This window comes from Cinclus cinclus, chromosome Z (genome assembly GCF_963662255.1).
Source record: "Cinclus cinclus chromosome Z, bCinCin1.1, whole genome shotgun sequence".
Taxonomy (NCBI): Eukaryota; Metazoa; Chordata; class Aves; order Passeriformes; family Cinclidae; genus Cinclus; species Cinclus cinclus.
The window spans coordinates 25,126,706-25,142,394 of record NC_085084.1 but is presented as its reverse complement, the minus strand read 5'-3'; the positions used below and the strand labels follow the sequence as shown (position 1 = coordinate 25,142,394).

The 15,689-nt window shown below is 36.0% G+C and overlaps 1 protein-coding gene across 7 annotated transcripts in view; it reads left to right on the top strand.

The window, feature by feature from the left end:
• The first annotated feature begins 1,921 nt into the window (after positions 1-1,921).
• APC (APC regulator of WNT signaling pathway) overlaps positions 1,922-15,689 on the top strand; it is a 63,583-nt gene continuing 49,815 nt past the window's right edge. For all 7 annotated transcript variants that reach the window (XM_062512683.1, XM_062512680.1, XM_062512679.1 and 4 more), the window contains exon 1: positions 1,922-2,415. In XM_062512683.1, coding sequence (XP_062368667.1) covers positions 2,281-2,415 — 135 coding nt within the window. In that variant the 5' untranslated portion in view covers positions 1,922-2,280. The remainder of the gene's footprint in view (positions 2,416-15,689) is intronic.

Sequence of the window (15,689 nt, the reverse complement as noted above, 5' to 3'; positions counted from 1 at the left end):
CTCATTCAACAAAAATATACCTAAGTTTTTTATGCATATAAGATACCAGAGCTATGCAATTTATGTGTTTCTACTGTAGCTCCTCCTGTCATCCATTTTTCTGCATTTCCTTTATTTTATGTGTACATCTTGTAAATGAGGCTGATTGTTCTAAATTTAAATCTGTAAGTTAGAATTCCTAAAAATGGACAGGAAATAGAAAGGATACTTGTTTTTATTATCTGTCCTTTGATATTAGTAATGAATTATAGCAATGGGAGTAAAAGATTATATAGAAACAAAATGCATGTCCTATATAGCACAGAGCAGCTTCTGTAAATCACATGTAGATGAATAAATGGAATATATTTTACTGATACACTTCAGTAAAAACATCCTATCAATATTACTATATAGTGCTAATTCATGACAAATAATGGGTAAAAGTTTCCATTCTTTTTCACTTCTGTCTGCCTTTCCTTGGGCTTGTGTATGCAGTGTGTTCTGAAATGTGAACTATAGCTATTGTTTTTCTTAATAATAATGGAAACTGTTACTTAAAAGCACACATGAAATGAAACAGAGGCAGTCTGCCCTTACTGATTTTTTGGTGTCTTTGTGTTTGTTTTTGCTACAACTCTTCCTTGACAAGAATCAACCTTTTAGGTGAAACAGCCTGATGGTAAAATCTCAGAATTCACATTTAGAGTAGTTTTTTCAGATTGCCTTTGTTTCTCAAAAAATGAGGTCTTCAGTAAAGCCTGACCAATTTTTGAAAAATAAATGTTACAGATTCTTTTCATTCTTGGATTTCATAAGTGGTAGGCGTCTTTCTCCTCCTGTCTTTGTTGGTGGCAGGTGCTTGGAAAGGAAATAAACCAGTCATACTGAATGCACTACAGCTTTTGTAATTGTTCCTGTCTTTGGTGGTGTACACTCTTGTTTACATTTTGTTCAGTTTAAATTTAGAAAGGTTAAACTCAATTTTTAAAATTTGTACTGAGGAACTAAAATGTTTTTTTTTAAATTTTACCTAATTTTTCGTTGACTGGATAATTCAATTGAGTTTCACTGGGAAGAAGAAACTTGATTTTATAAGGGGTTACACAAGCAGTAAGGTCAAAGTTTGGTCAGAGGTTACAATAAAAATGCTAAATAACAGCTTTTAATAGTTTCGTCTTTTCCAAAGTACTGCAGTGATGACGAAAGGGAATGTTACCCTGTAAGCTTCTTAAATTTTTTTTTCCTCTGTTTTACAGGCCGCATACTCAGAAAATGTCTGCATTTGACATGAAAGGGTAACTTGTGTTTTGTGGAGTGCTAGGCTTCCTTTTTTTCTCTGCAATGGTTGATGAATAAGAAACTGATAGCATTAATTCTAAAGAGCTTCAAACATTCATTAGCCATGTCTTAGTTCACTCATGTTGTTAGATTAACAACTCTGTCAGATTTTGGTTTGAAAAGTAGGGAACAGTTTGTAGTTTATAATTGAAATTGAAGTATTTGTTTCTTCCTCCCTTATAATGGCTGAGTAGTTGTGCTGGTATTCTGGGACTGTGTTACAGTTTTACTCAAAACAGTATGGGATACCTTAATATCAAGAATAGCTTTTCATCTTTGAATTGAACTGTGTAGTATGACCACTTTATGTGAAAGAAATTTGTTTTAATTTTGTGCCTTGAAGGATATATTTACAAAATATCTACATATTTACTACATTTGATGATGTGGAGTTTTTCAAAGTCAAAATTCCCTAGTATTTACTGCTTTTCTTTTCATGTAACATCTCTCTCAGAGTGTGTGCTATTTCTAGGAACATTTTGCATCTGTGACTACCATTCATTTCCTAAAATAAGTAGGCAATCAGCATCTTTCAGATAGGCGTGAAGATGTTTGGTATCTATCAAAAAATTACTATATATGGTCTATTATCTACAATTTCTCCATGTTGAAACTGAAGTGCCAGTAGTAAAGGTGCTTTTGTGTGATGCAGTGATTTTCTTTCATGTATTCTAGCTTCCCCTAATATCTGATGCAATTAACAATGAACTTTTTTCATTTTCTTAATCATGCATACCAAATGGAAGCCCACTGAAAAAATGAAGTCTTGATCTGGGATTAGTTCTAGTCATTAACAGTTTGGTGTAATGGATTTAAATTAAATCTTTAGAAAGTCATGGTAAATGGGAGAGAGAAATGATTTTGTGGTTAGATACATTGGGGTAGTGAAGGCTTTTTTTTTTTCCTAAACTGCTTAAATTTAATATCTTCTCTTTTTTTAAGGGCTGAGGGTAGCCCAGGATGGCCGCAGCTTCATATGATCAATTGTTAAAGCAAGTTGAGGCATTAAAGATGGAGAACTCCAACCTTCGGCAAGAGCTGGAGGATAACTCAAATCACCTCACAAAACTGGAAACTGAGGCATCCACTATGAAGGTATTGCAAGCTTTGTGCCTGTGTGGGGTTTCTGTCACTGCCCTATGTGTCATGGACTAGGAATTGCTCAGAGACTTTGTGTGCTTTTAGATTCCTATGGAAGTCCATGTCAAGGCTGTGTAAAGGAAAATCTATCAAAGCTGCGTTTCTTTATTACTGTTACTTAAGTTCAAAACTGTTTTCTAGAAACAGCTTCCAGTGTGCTGTGATAAACACTGGCATTTTAACACAGCTGTACTTCCCAGCAGGAAGTCCAGAGTGCTGACCAAGGTTGACAAAGCAAGAATTGTTCAGCTCTTGAAAACGTGGGAAACACTGGAGGTTTTCAGTGTTTTCAGTTAATTTTAAAAATTGTGGTGTTTACTATAATTACAATATTTAAGGCCTCAACCGGAGAAGTTCTTTTTAACATAAAAACACTAGTTCTCCAATCTCTCCCAAAGTCTATGTTAATACTTAAAAAATTCCGTCAGGTCTGTTCCTGATGGTGTTTGTTGGCTGAACGTAGGCCTTCAGAGCCACCCATCCAGGAGTAAACATTAGACTCAAGTGGAATTTAGATGGATTTTAATCAGTAGGAGGAAGCACCTTCAGCTGCATCTGTGTGATCCATGATACTGAACAAGGCAGAATTTTGCAAACCTTAGAGCTGCATTAATGAAGTGCTCTTCCTAAGCTGACAAAGCCTGCTGCTTTTTTTGCTAGCAGCCAGCAAAACCCGTCTGCTCTTGCTACCTCAATTAGAAGGGTTCAGAAATTGTTGTTATTTCTGTGTATACTCCTGTAGGGGCATATTCTAAATAGTAAACTTTTTTTTCTCCATCTCCTTGCTTTGCTTCCCAATCTTCTTATGACAGACTGTTCTGTTACAAACAAACTTTAATTTTTAAAATACGGTAATTTAATTAATATAGCAATTAAAAATATTTTAACTCCATTTTCTTCTCCTCCAGCATGTAGACTGTATATTCACTGTAAGAAGAAAAATTCTCCCTCTTTCTGAAACACTACTTACAACACTTGAAAAAAGCATAGATACTTCAGATGCATTTAATCCTTGGACTGCAGTGTAAAATGAAAATGGCTTTGCTACCTAAATGAGAAGGAAATTATGGTCCTCTACACCAGCTACTTGAAATGGTTAGAATTTGGAGTTGCAGAAAAAAATGTTTGTTTGCCGAGTTACATGTCTGAAAACTAGTTCTGTCATTTATATTATTTTCCTAAGATGATATTGCAACAAATTTGTCAGTAACTCCCCTCTACTCCCTGTCATTAAGGTATAAAACAAGGGAGGAAAGAACAGGAGGGATGATCTTCCTGCTAGTTTTACAAAAGAAGAGTAAAAATATATCTTTTTCCTCTTCTTTGTCAACCTACAGGTGTTTTGGTTCTTGGTTGGTTGTTTGAGGTTTTTTTAGCTTTTGTGTAGATACTAAATTTCCAGACGTAAAAACAGTCCAGCTGTACAAGCTGGTCTCTAGGGCATAAATTTGGGATGTGGAATGGCTTTGTGTTCTTACTTTAAATGTGACAGACCACCAGACAGCAGTTGGCTCTATTGCACTCCTCTGTGCTTATGAACATACCCAAAGTAGAGGTCTCATGTTTTTTTGTCCCAAAGTTCCCTTCTAGATCTAAGGAATGTAACACAAAAAAACCTCCAGCTCAAATATCAAACTCGATATGTTTCTTTTCACTTTGGCGGTTGGGTGGCAAAGAGGTTGTTCAGATTAATTAGATGTATTTTTTTTTTAAACCGTGTTCTGTTAGTAAGTCACAGGTTCATTCCTTGAGTGTATTTTCTCCTGCACCAGAACCAAGAAGTTATGTCTTTCCCTTACTTGTTTCAGACCCTTTTCTTTGGAAAGGGTCACAGCGTCTTTTTGATTTGACTCAAACCTGAAAGATGGTGGGGAATGATCTTGGTATCAGATTGGGGTCTGTGGGTGAAGTTTGATGGGGATCATTGCTGCATTCTCTTAAATTGGAAGATAATTTTAGTTTTGCAGGCTTTTGGAGAAGGTATGTGTGGATTTTTTTGAACTGAAAGAAATGACATGGTTTGGATGGTTCCAGTGCCATAATTACGGATAATTGTAAGCAAAGTCAATAGCGAAGCCAGAACAGCCAGGATTGAAAGCCCTTTGGCTACCATATATACAGTCAAAAAATTTCCCGAATGCCTTGGGAAAAAAAAATGATCTTTTGGGAGCACAGAAGTGTCACAGAGCCCTTGTAACCTGTCCTGCCAAGTGAAATCCCAGATATTAGCAGAGGAAGGGGAGCAGCAGTGGGGAAAACAAGCTGTGGTTCCGTGGCAAACATCCCTTGTTCTTGCAGTGTGAATTTGGGTCTGTGGCCGAGTGCAGGGACATCGCACAATGATTCTTTGGACTGCTGCTCTGTCTGCCTCCTAATTTCCTTACATTCTTTAATCAGCTGTGAAGGGCAGTAGTTAGGAAGGGCATTTTAAAGACAATATGGAAGGAATTATATTTGGGAAGTACAGTGTTAAAACGTTGTGTAAGTGTGCCCCATCTTTATAATCCCTTCATTTCAGAATTGTAAGGTAATCATGCGGGAATTAAAAGCTTAACATGAGCTCATATTGCTCATGTATTTATTGTAAACTACTACTGACCTATATAAGAACTATGTCTGAATGCTTCCTGTTTAAAGCAAAATCTCTTACTTAAAAGTGAAAATTCCATTTGCTGACCAGAAAACAACATGATGGAAAAGCAAAGAGAAATGTGATAATGGGGGGGGGAGGTGTCAAAATGGTCAGTAAAACAATCTCCACTTTGTTTTTTAATTTGCGTTGTCCTAGGGATTAACTGTTCAAACAAAAGAAATCCCTCAGAGTATTAGGACTCCCTCAGAGTATTATGATTGACTTGGGAAATGCAGTTGTTTTTACTGGCTTACTGTCAGATGAAATACAGCAGTTTGGTGTGATAATATGTTCTCTCAAAATCAACAAATATGTTATTTGATGATCAATGAAATAACAATGTTGACCTATAAATAAAGAAAAATGGTGTCAGTGTCTAGATGTAAGGGTAACTGCATAAAACACAGACTGTGAACAAATTTAGAAAAATATGAACAGTTTTATCTGAATTCAAAAACCTGTAAAATTCATGGAGGGACGAGAAGTAATCTAATATCAGCTATACTACTTTGTGCATATACCTGCATGTCTCCCATATTCGTAGAAGACTTTTGTGAGACTTTCTTGCCTGGTTCTTCTAGAAGACAAGTATTCGTCTCTTTAATGATGCCATTTGTTTATTTATATATTCATTTATAATGTTGTAGCTAATTAATACCAGCATTTTTCCCCATATAAAATCTGGGGGGAAATAGGTATATTTACGTTAATCTCTAGAACTCTAGAAATACATGTCTATGAGTGACATCTTATGTGTAACATACTTGATTTCTACACTCACTGAGTACTTTGATTTTTATAGTAAATCAGTAATTCATGATGTGTGTAAGAAAGCCATTTTTAGTATATGTGATGCTCTGTGAGCACGATATTGTCTCTTTTTTTTTACACAGTGCACTTAAAATTTTATCCTACATACGGCTTTTCAGTTTATTCAGTGTCTTCTGTACTGTGTCCACATGTATCAGAAATAAAATAGGAAGACTGTTCGCTAGAAGTGATTTAAATTTGTTGACTTTTTTAGAAGTGTTTGGATAAATATATATTATAAAGAAACATGGTAGTGGTTAAAATGTTTTCAGAAAATCATGACCTGTTGTGGAGGGTGGTGTTTAGGCAGATAATTTTCTTCATATAAACGTTTTAGTTTTAATACTTTTCTGTTGTTTTTTTGTTTTCATGTAGTTTGCATGTTTGAAAGACAAAGTCCTAGAAAGCTCATTACTATCACATCCATTGCACATCCAGAGGGTTTTTTTTACATTGATTATGTTTGTGAGTTTCTTCTGCTAATTAGACAGCTTAAAAATTGTGATGCTATTATGTTGGATTGAAATATATTTTCATTAAATAAAAAAGCAAGAACGAAGGTATTTTATTTTGAGGATTTCTATTTTAAATGTGTTTGTAAAATACTAAGCTACAGTAATTTAATGTGGTAGCAAAAGGAATATTAAGTCTGTAGAGTATAATATTGCATATTTTTTCAGTGTTGTGCATACTTTGGTATGTTCATGAAATTAACAGAATTTAAAAGTTAAAAAACAATGCTAAAGAAGATGCCATGGGGCCTGGTTTTCATCTTCTGTCTTGATGGCTTTGAAAAAATTGTGAAAAAGCTTATATCCTATAAGAACTACAGGATACTTTTATGTCTAAATATGATTAAGTTGCATTTTATTTTATTGGCAAATTCAGCTTCCCATTTTATCTTTTTACAGCTGTTGGAAATAATATACAAATCCTTATCAGGAATAGCAGATTGACCAGCAAGTTAGCAATTTAGCAGCTGCAGTGATTTTTTTTGGCTCATTTTAAGAAGAGGGACTCTGGAAAATGTGGTGATTGCAGATTGGACCTTGTTAGCCTGTCTTTGTCTATAAAAAAAAAGAAGATGGATGTTCAGAAACTAACTTAACTGTCTTGCGCTGTTTTGACATGGAAGCTGCACTTTGTGATCTATAAAACATAAGAGTTCAAAAAAAATTTAAAAGTGCTGGTCCTTTACATCAGATATACTTGCGGCTTAATCACAACCTTTTTAGGAGTGAGATTTCAGATACTATTTGTTCCCGTTATGCTTCCTGACTAAATTTAAGGTTTCCTTTTAAATGTCAACTGGGCAATTCTCTCTTTTAGGAGTAACTGCTCTTGTTAGATGTCTCCCTGATCAGGTGAGCAGGTGATTCCATTTTCTTATAAATTGACAAACCACACTTGGCCTTACAGTCTGCTTAGCCACTAGTTCTTGATTTTTAACTTTGAAAACCTGTTTTGTTCTGATCCAGCTGTCTCTAATCATCAGTGTTTATTGATCCTTGTAAGACATAGGAGATTTTGGAGATATTACTGTAATTGGCACACCAATTTTGATTCAATGTCTTGTTGCATGTGCTTGCAATTTAGAATTTGAAGCCCAGCATATTCACAGAAACCTCTAATATCCACTGCTTAACAGACTGTCTTGTGCTATATGGACATGCAGTGTCCATCTGCCTGTGTGTGTGCTTTGTCAAGTAGGTGGTAGATAAATATGTTTGACAGATAAACAGGTTTGCAATATGGTCTTCAGAAATCTAACAACAGTTTTTCTTCTAAGGTACCAGAAATTACCTGTTTTGCTGGGGATACTTACTGTGTCGGATAACATCACTTTTCCATCTCTGTGCAAATTCTTTTCATTTTTCAGGGAAAAGATTTTTGGTTGGTATTGTGTACAGTGAAATGTTTCGCCAAGGCATATACAGAAGAACACAACTGAAAAATTATGTTAAACTATGAAAGCAAACATTTCAGATATGAATGTTAAAATATGTTTTTATATATGTATATATATATTTGATCTGGAATTGCTGTTAGTGAGTAGGCTACACATAGTAACTAAACTGCAGTGTAACCTGGGATGTTTTATTTGAATCCTGAATGTAGTACAGCATGCATTTCTTACTGCATCCTGTTGCACATTAGAATATTAATGTTATTTCCAGAACTAGATTGTGGATTCTGATTTCTGACTGATTTGAGTTATCTGGTATGTTATTTCTGCTAAGAGGTCAAGTCAGACATAACATAGTGGGTTATAGTTGCTTCATGGACCGATATCCCTGTTATCTCCACAGCAACTGGTCATAGGGAACTTGAGGATATTTCCCTGTCTGGCGTTTTAAGGTTCTTGGTTCTTTGATGGTTATTCAACTTAAAAGTAGAAAATGAAGTGCAGAATAAATGGTCTTTACTTTAGAAAACCAGTAGTATCTAAGTGAGATTTCTGCCATTACCTGTATTTCTTTTCAGCGTAGTCTTAAGTCATATGGAAAAAAGAGTGAGATAGAAGAGTTTGATGATTTTCATAGTGGCAAAAATGAAGACAGGAGTGTGAACAGTTGCAAATATATCTTCTGGTATTGAGTTAGTGAAGTGAATTCATGGCAAATAAAATTCCGTGGTCAAAAGGGTAGAAGAATCACGGCTTGTAGAAAAGAGCCTTAACTTTATGTACACTATGAGGACTGAATTAATAATTAATATTGATATTAATATGGAAACAGAAGAGTTATCATTGTGTCAGGATGAGTACATGCTGGTCCAGAAGATGGGTATTCTGTTATGATGAACCTCCTCAGGAAAGACCTAGTAGCATTCATCATATTACATGCCAAAAAAAAAAAAATCAAGTAATCTGAAAATGTTCCTTAAGTTACATGATTGAGTAAAATGTGACTTTTCAGGTGAAGACACTGGGAAAGGAAAGAAACAGGATGTGAAGAAGATAGTTGAGCTCTAAATGAAGATCATAAGTCATGAGGAGACTTATTAGGGAGTTAGTAGTTTTCATGAATACTAGATCTAAGGGCACCAAGTAATACTGTGAGATAGACAGTGGAAAACAAAACAGAGCTTGTTTTTGTGTCATGTGTTTGCTGTGGGAGGTAGAACCACTAGAAATGTGATTTCAGGAAGTCTGCAAGTCAAGACCAGAGGGAATCTGGGGAGTGGACAAGCAAGAGGAATGAACAGTAGGTTTTGTTCATGTATCCTCACTAGGTTCCTGCTGTTGGGGAGGAAAGAGGTTGGTTTGGAAAGATGTTTGGTCTTTCTTTGTGTTAGGGTTGGTGTTGTTCTTGATTCTGTTCTTACTTCTTGTCTAGAGCACAAGTCATACGAGGAGCAGCTGGGGAGGCTCAGCCTGGAGAAAATTAGGCCCATGGGGGACCTTGGTATTCTATACAACTTCCTGACAGGAGGTTGTGGTGAGTTGGGGGGTAGGTCCCTTCTCCCAAGCAACAAGCAAGAGGCTAAGAGGAAAAGGCCTCAAGTTGTACCAGAGATGTTTAGATTGGATGTTATGGAAAATTCCTTCACTGAAAGAGTTGTCAAGCCCAGGAACAGGCTGCCAAGGGCAGTGATGGACTCACCATCCCTGGATGTATTTAAGGGACATGTAGATGTGGCACTGGGGGGTATGGTTTCATGTAGGACTAACCCAGTGGTGGGTTTAATGGCTGATCTTGAAGATTTTTCCCAGCCTAAGTGATTTTGTGATCATTCTGTTATGTCAGTACTATGCTGCTGTGAGGTTGCAGACAAGTTACCACTTCTACTGCATCCTTCAGCTGTGGCATGTATTTGTTTCCCATCATCCTAGGTCTGTCTGTGCATACATGGTTTACAGCTCTTTGGAGAAAAATCCTGTTTACCTGGCTAGAGACTGTAGTGAAAGAAACTTCCTTCTTTTTGCTTCTTTCTTGAAGTAGTTGAACATAAATTTTCCCTCCTTAATTAGGCTTTGTGTCACCAAGTGATGAGAACCTTCTAGCACACTCTTCATTTGCTCATTGCTATGCAAGGAATGCACCTTAGAAAGTGGTACCTGTGTTAAATCTGCCCTTGTCCTGGCATTATTTCCTTGCAGCTTCTAGCCAACTCTAATGAGTCAACTTTATTTTGTCTTACTGATTTTTCAGCATTCTTGTTGATGTGGCCGAAGTTAAGGGGCTTGGCGTTTTTTTAGCACTTCAGTATTCCTGGCTCTTAGGAGTTGTTTATATGGTACTGCGGGCTCTGCTGTCTTAACAGAGCTTTTTTTTCTTCTCTAAACTTAGTTCTTTTAAAGCATGTTGTGATCCATACACTGTCTGGCACACAGGAGGTGCATGTCTTGATTTCTCTGATACTTCACTGGATTTTGTTGTTCCCTTTTGAAGAGCATTAAACAAGAACATAAATTCTGGCCTTCAATAAAAGGAAGTGCAGAAGGATTTGGAAGTGCTCTCAAGAGCAGTTAAAGATGCAGTAATAAGTGAGGCGTTTGTGTAATAAGTTTCCTTCTGTTGAGAACGAAGCCATGTGAGGGAATCAGTAAATTAAAAGCAAAAATTTAAAAAACTTGTGTGCAATTAATGTTTGTATCAGTTGCAGTGAATTTGACCACCAGATCTGTTCTTTGTATACAGAATGTAATATGTGTATTATATGTAGCAATAACAAACTTTTTCTTTGAGGTAAACTATAAAAAAAACCTTAGTAATTAGCACAACTGAGTTTATTTTTACTCTTCCTCATTTTTAGACTTAAAAAAAAAAAAACAAAAACAAACAAAGGTATTTTATTTGGGTTTGCAGATGGAAATATTAAGGAAATGACAGTTTTCAGGTAGATGATGCCATACTGATTTTGCCAGCTGGTCACTGCATCCTGTAATACAGTTTTGCCTGTTCTACAAAAACATTGACGTGCTCAATGCTCCCAGGATGGATGAACATATATCCTCATGTAACATAGTGTTATTTTGTAATTTACTTCTGCGAAGGAAGTTTTTAATTCCATATTTTCAAGCATATAGTGTTGCATAACTAGTGACGTATTTAATTTAAAGTTACTCTCCTTCATAGAAATTTAGTCTACAGGAAGAATTGAGCATTTTTTTACTAGAAAATACTTTTTTTTTTTCCCATTATTAAAAGTAAACTAAAACTCCATCTTCTGTCAGATGGATTTCTTGGCTAAACTGTCTCCTTGAATGACTGTGGTCTTGTTATGAGTGGGTCACATACCTTCTGATAATTGCACCACTGCAGTCCCCATCAGAAACACTGTCTTTGGACAGCCAAACTAGTAGGGTAGAATTAAGTGAGAATTCTGAGATAAGCACCTCAGGCAGCACTGAACAGACATTGAACATTGCTCAAAATCGAATTGTATTCATTACAAGCTAACAAAATATTTTGCTTTCAGGGTAGCCAAATTGTGTTCTCTATTCTGAAATAATACAGCTTTTAAAAATTTTAGCTGTGAATCATCTAGATGTAGAAATTTAACGTTTTGCCTGCTTACTAAGGGAGAACATTGGAAACATAAGAGTCGGAGAGTGTCTGACACTCTAAAAGTCAGGTCCCTTCCAGAGGGTTGGCTACACAGGAACTTGCACAGCAGGTGCACATATGCCCCTCCTCTCAGTGGGAGCTTATTTTACCTTTGGATTCATTCCATTCTGCATAAGTGTGGTAAAAATGGACAGAATATGGGGTTACCTAGTTTTTCTCTTTGAGTAGCCATGCTAGGTTTCTGATTTTTTTCATATTTGTTGTATATAACTGCTTGTATGAACAGCTTTACTGTACATGATAATAGCTGGTCTTATCTGAGAGTGAAATGATGTCTGCTTCTTAGCAAATGCATTGTTTGGTGAACAGATGGGGAGAAAAGGGATTGATTTCAGCAGTAGCATTCCTTGTCTGTGTTAGTATTTATGAAATAGGTGCTAAATTTTCAGTTTCTGTAACTTGTGCTGTGTGAATTCATCCAGTATTTTCCTTTTTATATCTGCCTGGTGTTCATTTAATTTCAATACATCCTTACCCACCATGTAAGCTCTTGAACTTCTGAAGTCTTGCAAGGGAAAATAGTAATCACAGGAATATTGTATGTTCTTCTAATTTATTTTTTCTCCCTCATGTGAGCCTGCATCTTCATTCTCAAATTATTTCACTTGCTCTCAGTTGGATTTTGCATCTGCAGAATGTTTTTTCTGGGGTTTTTTTTGTGCCCCATGCAGTCTGGCATTTCAGAAGGGAAGAGGTGTTGTTCTGAAGGCACAAGAAGGAGACTCACATCAGGATAGTGATGCAGGGAATTAAAATAGTGATAGCATGGTAGATAATGCTATCATTGAGATCCACAGTGGTCAGATGTTGCAAAATGTAAGTAATTTTGAAAACAACGATGCATATTGATCATTCAGTAAATTCTAATGTGTTAATGGAAGAAACTGTCATAAGCTGAACTGATTCTTACAAATTGTATCAAGTGATGAATTCTGAGAAGTTGCAGGAATTCAGTGACTGCACAATTAATGCAGTCAGGTATCTTCTTAAGCTCACATGAACTAAAAATATGGTTATGAAAGTCATTTAAAATCCTACAAAACATAGATATTTAAGATATCAATGAATTTATTTCATCTGTGAAGAGCAGCAGTGGTGTTATGTTGTTGGAGGTCTGTGTGTTTTTACAATTTTACAGTAATATTTTTGGATCTTTTCAATTCTGAAGTTTCTACCAGTATCCAAATCAGCTGGAAAATTGAAGAAAATAATTTTTTTACTTTTCTTTTTAGAATTTAGATGAAATGAAGCTGGTGATGTATATAGTTAATGGCATTACTTTAGACAGCTCTTTTTCTGAGCATAAAATCAGATAACTTTATTTGACCTGTGACAGTGTGCTTGCATTAAAAACTAGGTACTGTATTCTCTAAGTGGTTACAGCAAGTGACAGCTTCTGAACATCGTGGCACTGGGTGAATATTTTCCTTTTAGAAAATAATGTTGCTGGCAATTAAAATGAACAGCATCATTTCACATAATAAATGTTTTCTTCTTTCTGCAAGGTTGAAAGTTGATCTGCCCCCGTGTTCACCTCACTCAGCAATTCTGTCATTGGTGGTGTTGGACCTGTTACAGGGTTGAGCAGCCAGAGCACTTGGGGCAGTTATAAGGGCTCCCACCAAGCCTGATTAAGCAGCAGCATAATTCACCAAAATGTGTAGGAACAAGGAGCTCCTTCCAAGCACTCTCAGCCCCTGTGAATGCTGTACCATGTATGACTGAATGAATGCACTGTCAAATTCATGTGGTTATGACAGGTCATGTAAGACCTTGAACATAAGTTTCTGCTATCTTAAAAAAAACCCAAACGGTATTCTGATGTGTGCTCCCCCCTTCCCCCCCCCCATTGGTTCTGACATTTAATGGTTTTCTGGAATTTTAGTGATGTTCTTTTAGTATATGTTACCTTTCTTCCTGTTCTTCTCAATAGTAACTGAAACAACGTTCAGCTCCATTGGAAGTCAAAAATTACTTTCAATTTAGAAATGTTAAGTTTTCAGCTTACCAGGAAAAAAACATTAGTACCAGTGCTGTCAGAAATACGGTAGTTTAAAAATAATGCTGATTTGGTTAACCATGAGTTCCTGTTCATTCAATATGCATATTCCCATCCTGTATGCTGCTAATGGAAGTTGAATTGCTCTCTGAAATTGTGAACACTTTCTGTATTTGTACAGTTAAACCTGGTTTTATACTCAAATGTTGTAAACACAGTGATAACCAACATAACTGGCCTGTAAGTATATCTGGTGTGCTATGTCCAGGAGTTTAATGTATTTTTTCATTGCAATTTTCATATATTTTGGCCTTCACTGAATACACATAGCTATGACAAAAGTGAATACAAGTAATAAAGCTTAATCTTTAAAGGTGGGAGGAGAGAATAGTGTTTACAGAAGACTAAACATATCTGAATTGTCATCAAAATGTCCTTTTACATTTACCATATTTTGAAACATTCCTAACTATTAATATTTATACATACAGTTCCCAAAACTTGAATACACTTCAAGTCTTAACTCCTTGGGATTTAAAATCTGCTATTATAAGCATTATTCCTCTGTGATTCATTTCCTTATTAGCAGCTTGAGTAAGTTCACAGCCCTACAAGAACCCTTACCACGTAGCTGGGTGCACCTACTGTTAGTTAAAGTTCTTTTATTTACCATAGCTGTACAGTAACATGCTGACGGATCTGAACTCTTTTATTTAAGTATTCATAAAGTAGGTTTTACATCAGGATTATATTCACAGAGTCCAAACAAAAAAAAACCAGCCAACCAGACAAAAATAGACAGCTTCAGTACTTCACAGTCCAGAGACTGTGAAGACAGAAGCCCTTTTAAATGATGATGAGACATAGGGCCTGCTCCATTTCCTAAAACATTCTTCGTACTTCTGCGCAGGACAAGATAAACTAGGTTATACTTAAGTGACCATTAAAATAATTTGACTTGCATTCTGCAAAAGAATTTAAAAAAACCCAACCTTGCAGCCTTTTCTTACAGACTTACATTTGTGTATTTTTTCAGTAAATCACTGCTAAGTCAGTAAAGAATTTGCTTAGAATAATGCTGTAAATCACTACTAACATACTGAAATTTGCATAACTAAAGAGATACCAATTGAACCTTGGGGACTATTTTATGCTTTAGCAAACATGATATAAAATTTAATATAAAATTATTACAGAAAACTAAGTTTTCAAAGCACTGTATGCATGTGAACAGTATTAGTGTTGAATCCTAGATTATAAATAGTGAATAAATAAAACTTTTCATTAGCACAGTAACATAACTTGCCGTGTTTCCTCCAGAAGGATTATTGCACAACACTTCTCTGCTTCTTATTCAAGTAAAATTGCAAATTCCCTGACTTGTCATCTTAGCACACAGCCTCATTTTCCACCAGTACCTGGCCCAGGGGCTGCATCTCCTTCTGTAACCTTTGCCTCCTTTATTAAACTGCCTCTTGAATTGTCAGCTTACGTTTTGTAGTATACTGTGATGGAGTTTGAAGTTGATGTCATAGCCTAATAATGACATTGTTGCCTTAGCAATGGTACTGTAAAAAAGAAATGTAGAAAAATACAGAAAAGCTGATTTTGAGAAAAATGCATGTGCTGTTGGAGGAAAAAGGGGATGATACAAAAACTAAAAGTTAAAACTTTAAGTAATTAATTGAAGCAAAATTTGAGCAAGGTGATCCTTGCTAACGTTAACTGTTGCGAGTATTTACAAAGAGCAATCCCTTGCTGCCTGGACACCTCGGTCATGTCATTTGGTAGGGCAGGAAATGCTGATCATAGTTTCATTAGTTTCTCATATTGGCTCTTAGAGCAGGAAAACTCATTACATAGGGAAGTATCCTGAACATGCTGAAACAGCAGATATGCCACAAATGTGTGAGAGGCTTCTAAATAGGGAATGGAAGGAGAGGTGGGATTTTGTGGGTTTTTCCTTTTAAACAATGCCGTTTTCAGACAAAAATTATTCATTAGTTATTTGTAAAATTACGTGAGTTGACAGGTATCCAGTAAGACTGCAAAACTCTCAAGACCACTCCATGTATCCACACTGGCCATTTAGGCTAAGTCTTTTTTCTGCAGATCTGCCCTTGCATCTGGCAGTGCAGGAGCCCTTCTTTGAAAAACACCACATCAGTTTGTTGTCTGCCTTTGCTGACTGTCCTGGTTTGAAGTACAGGTGTTT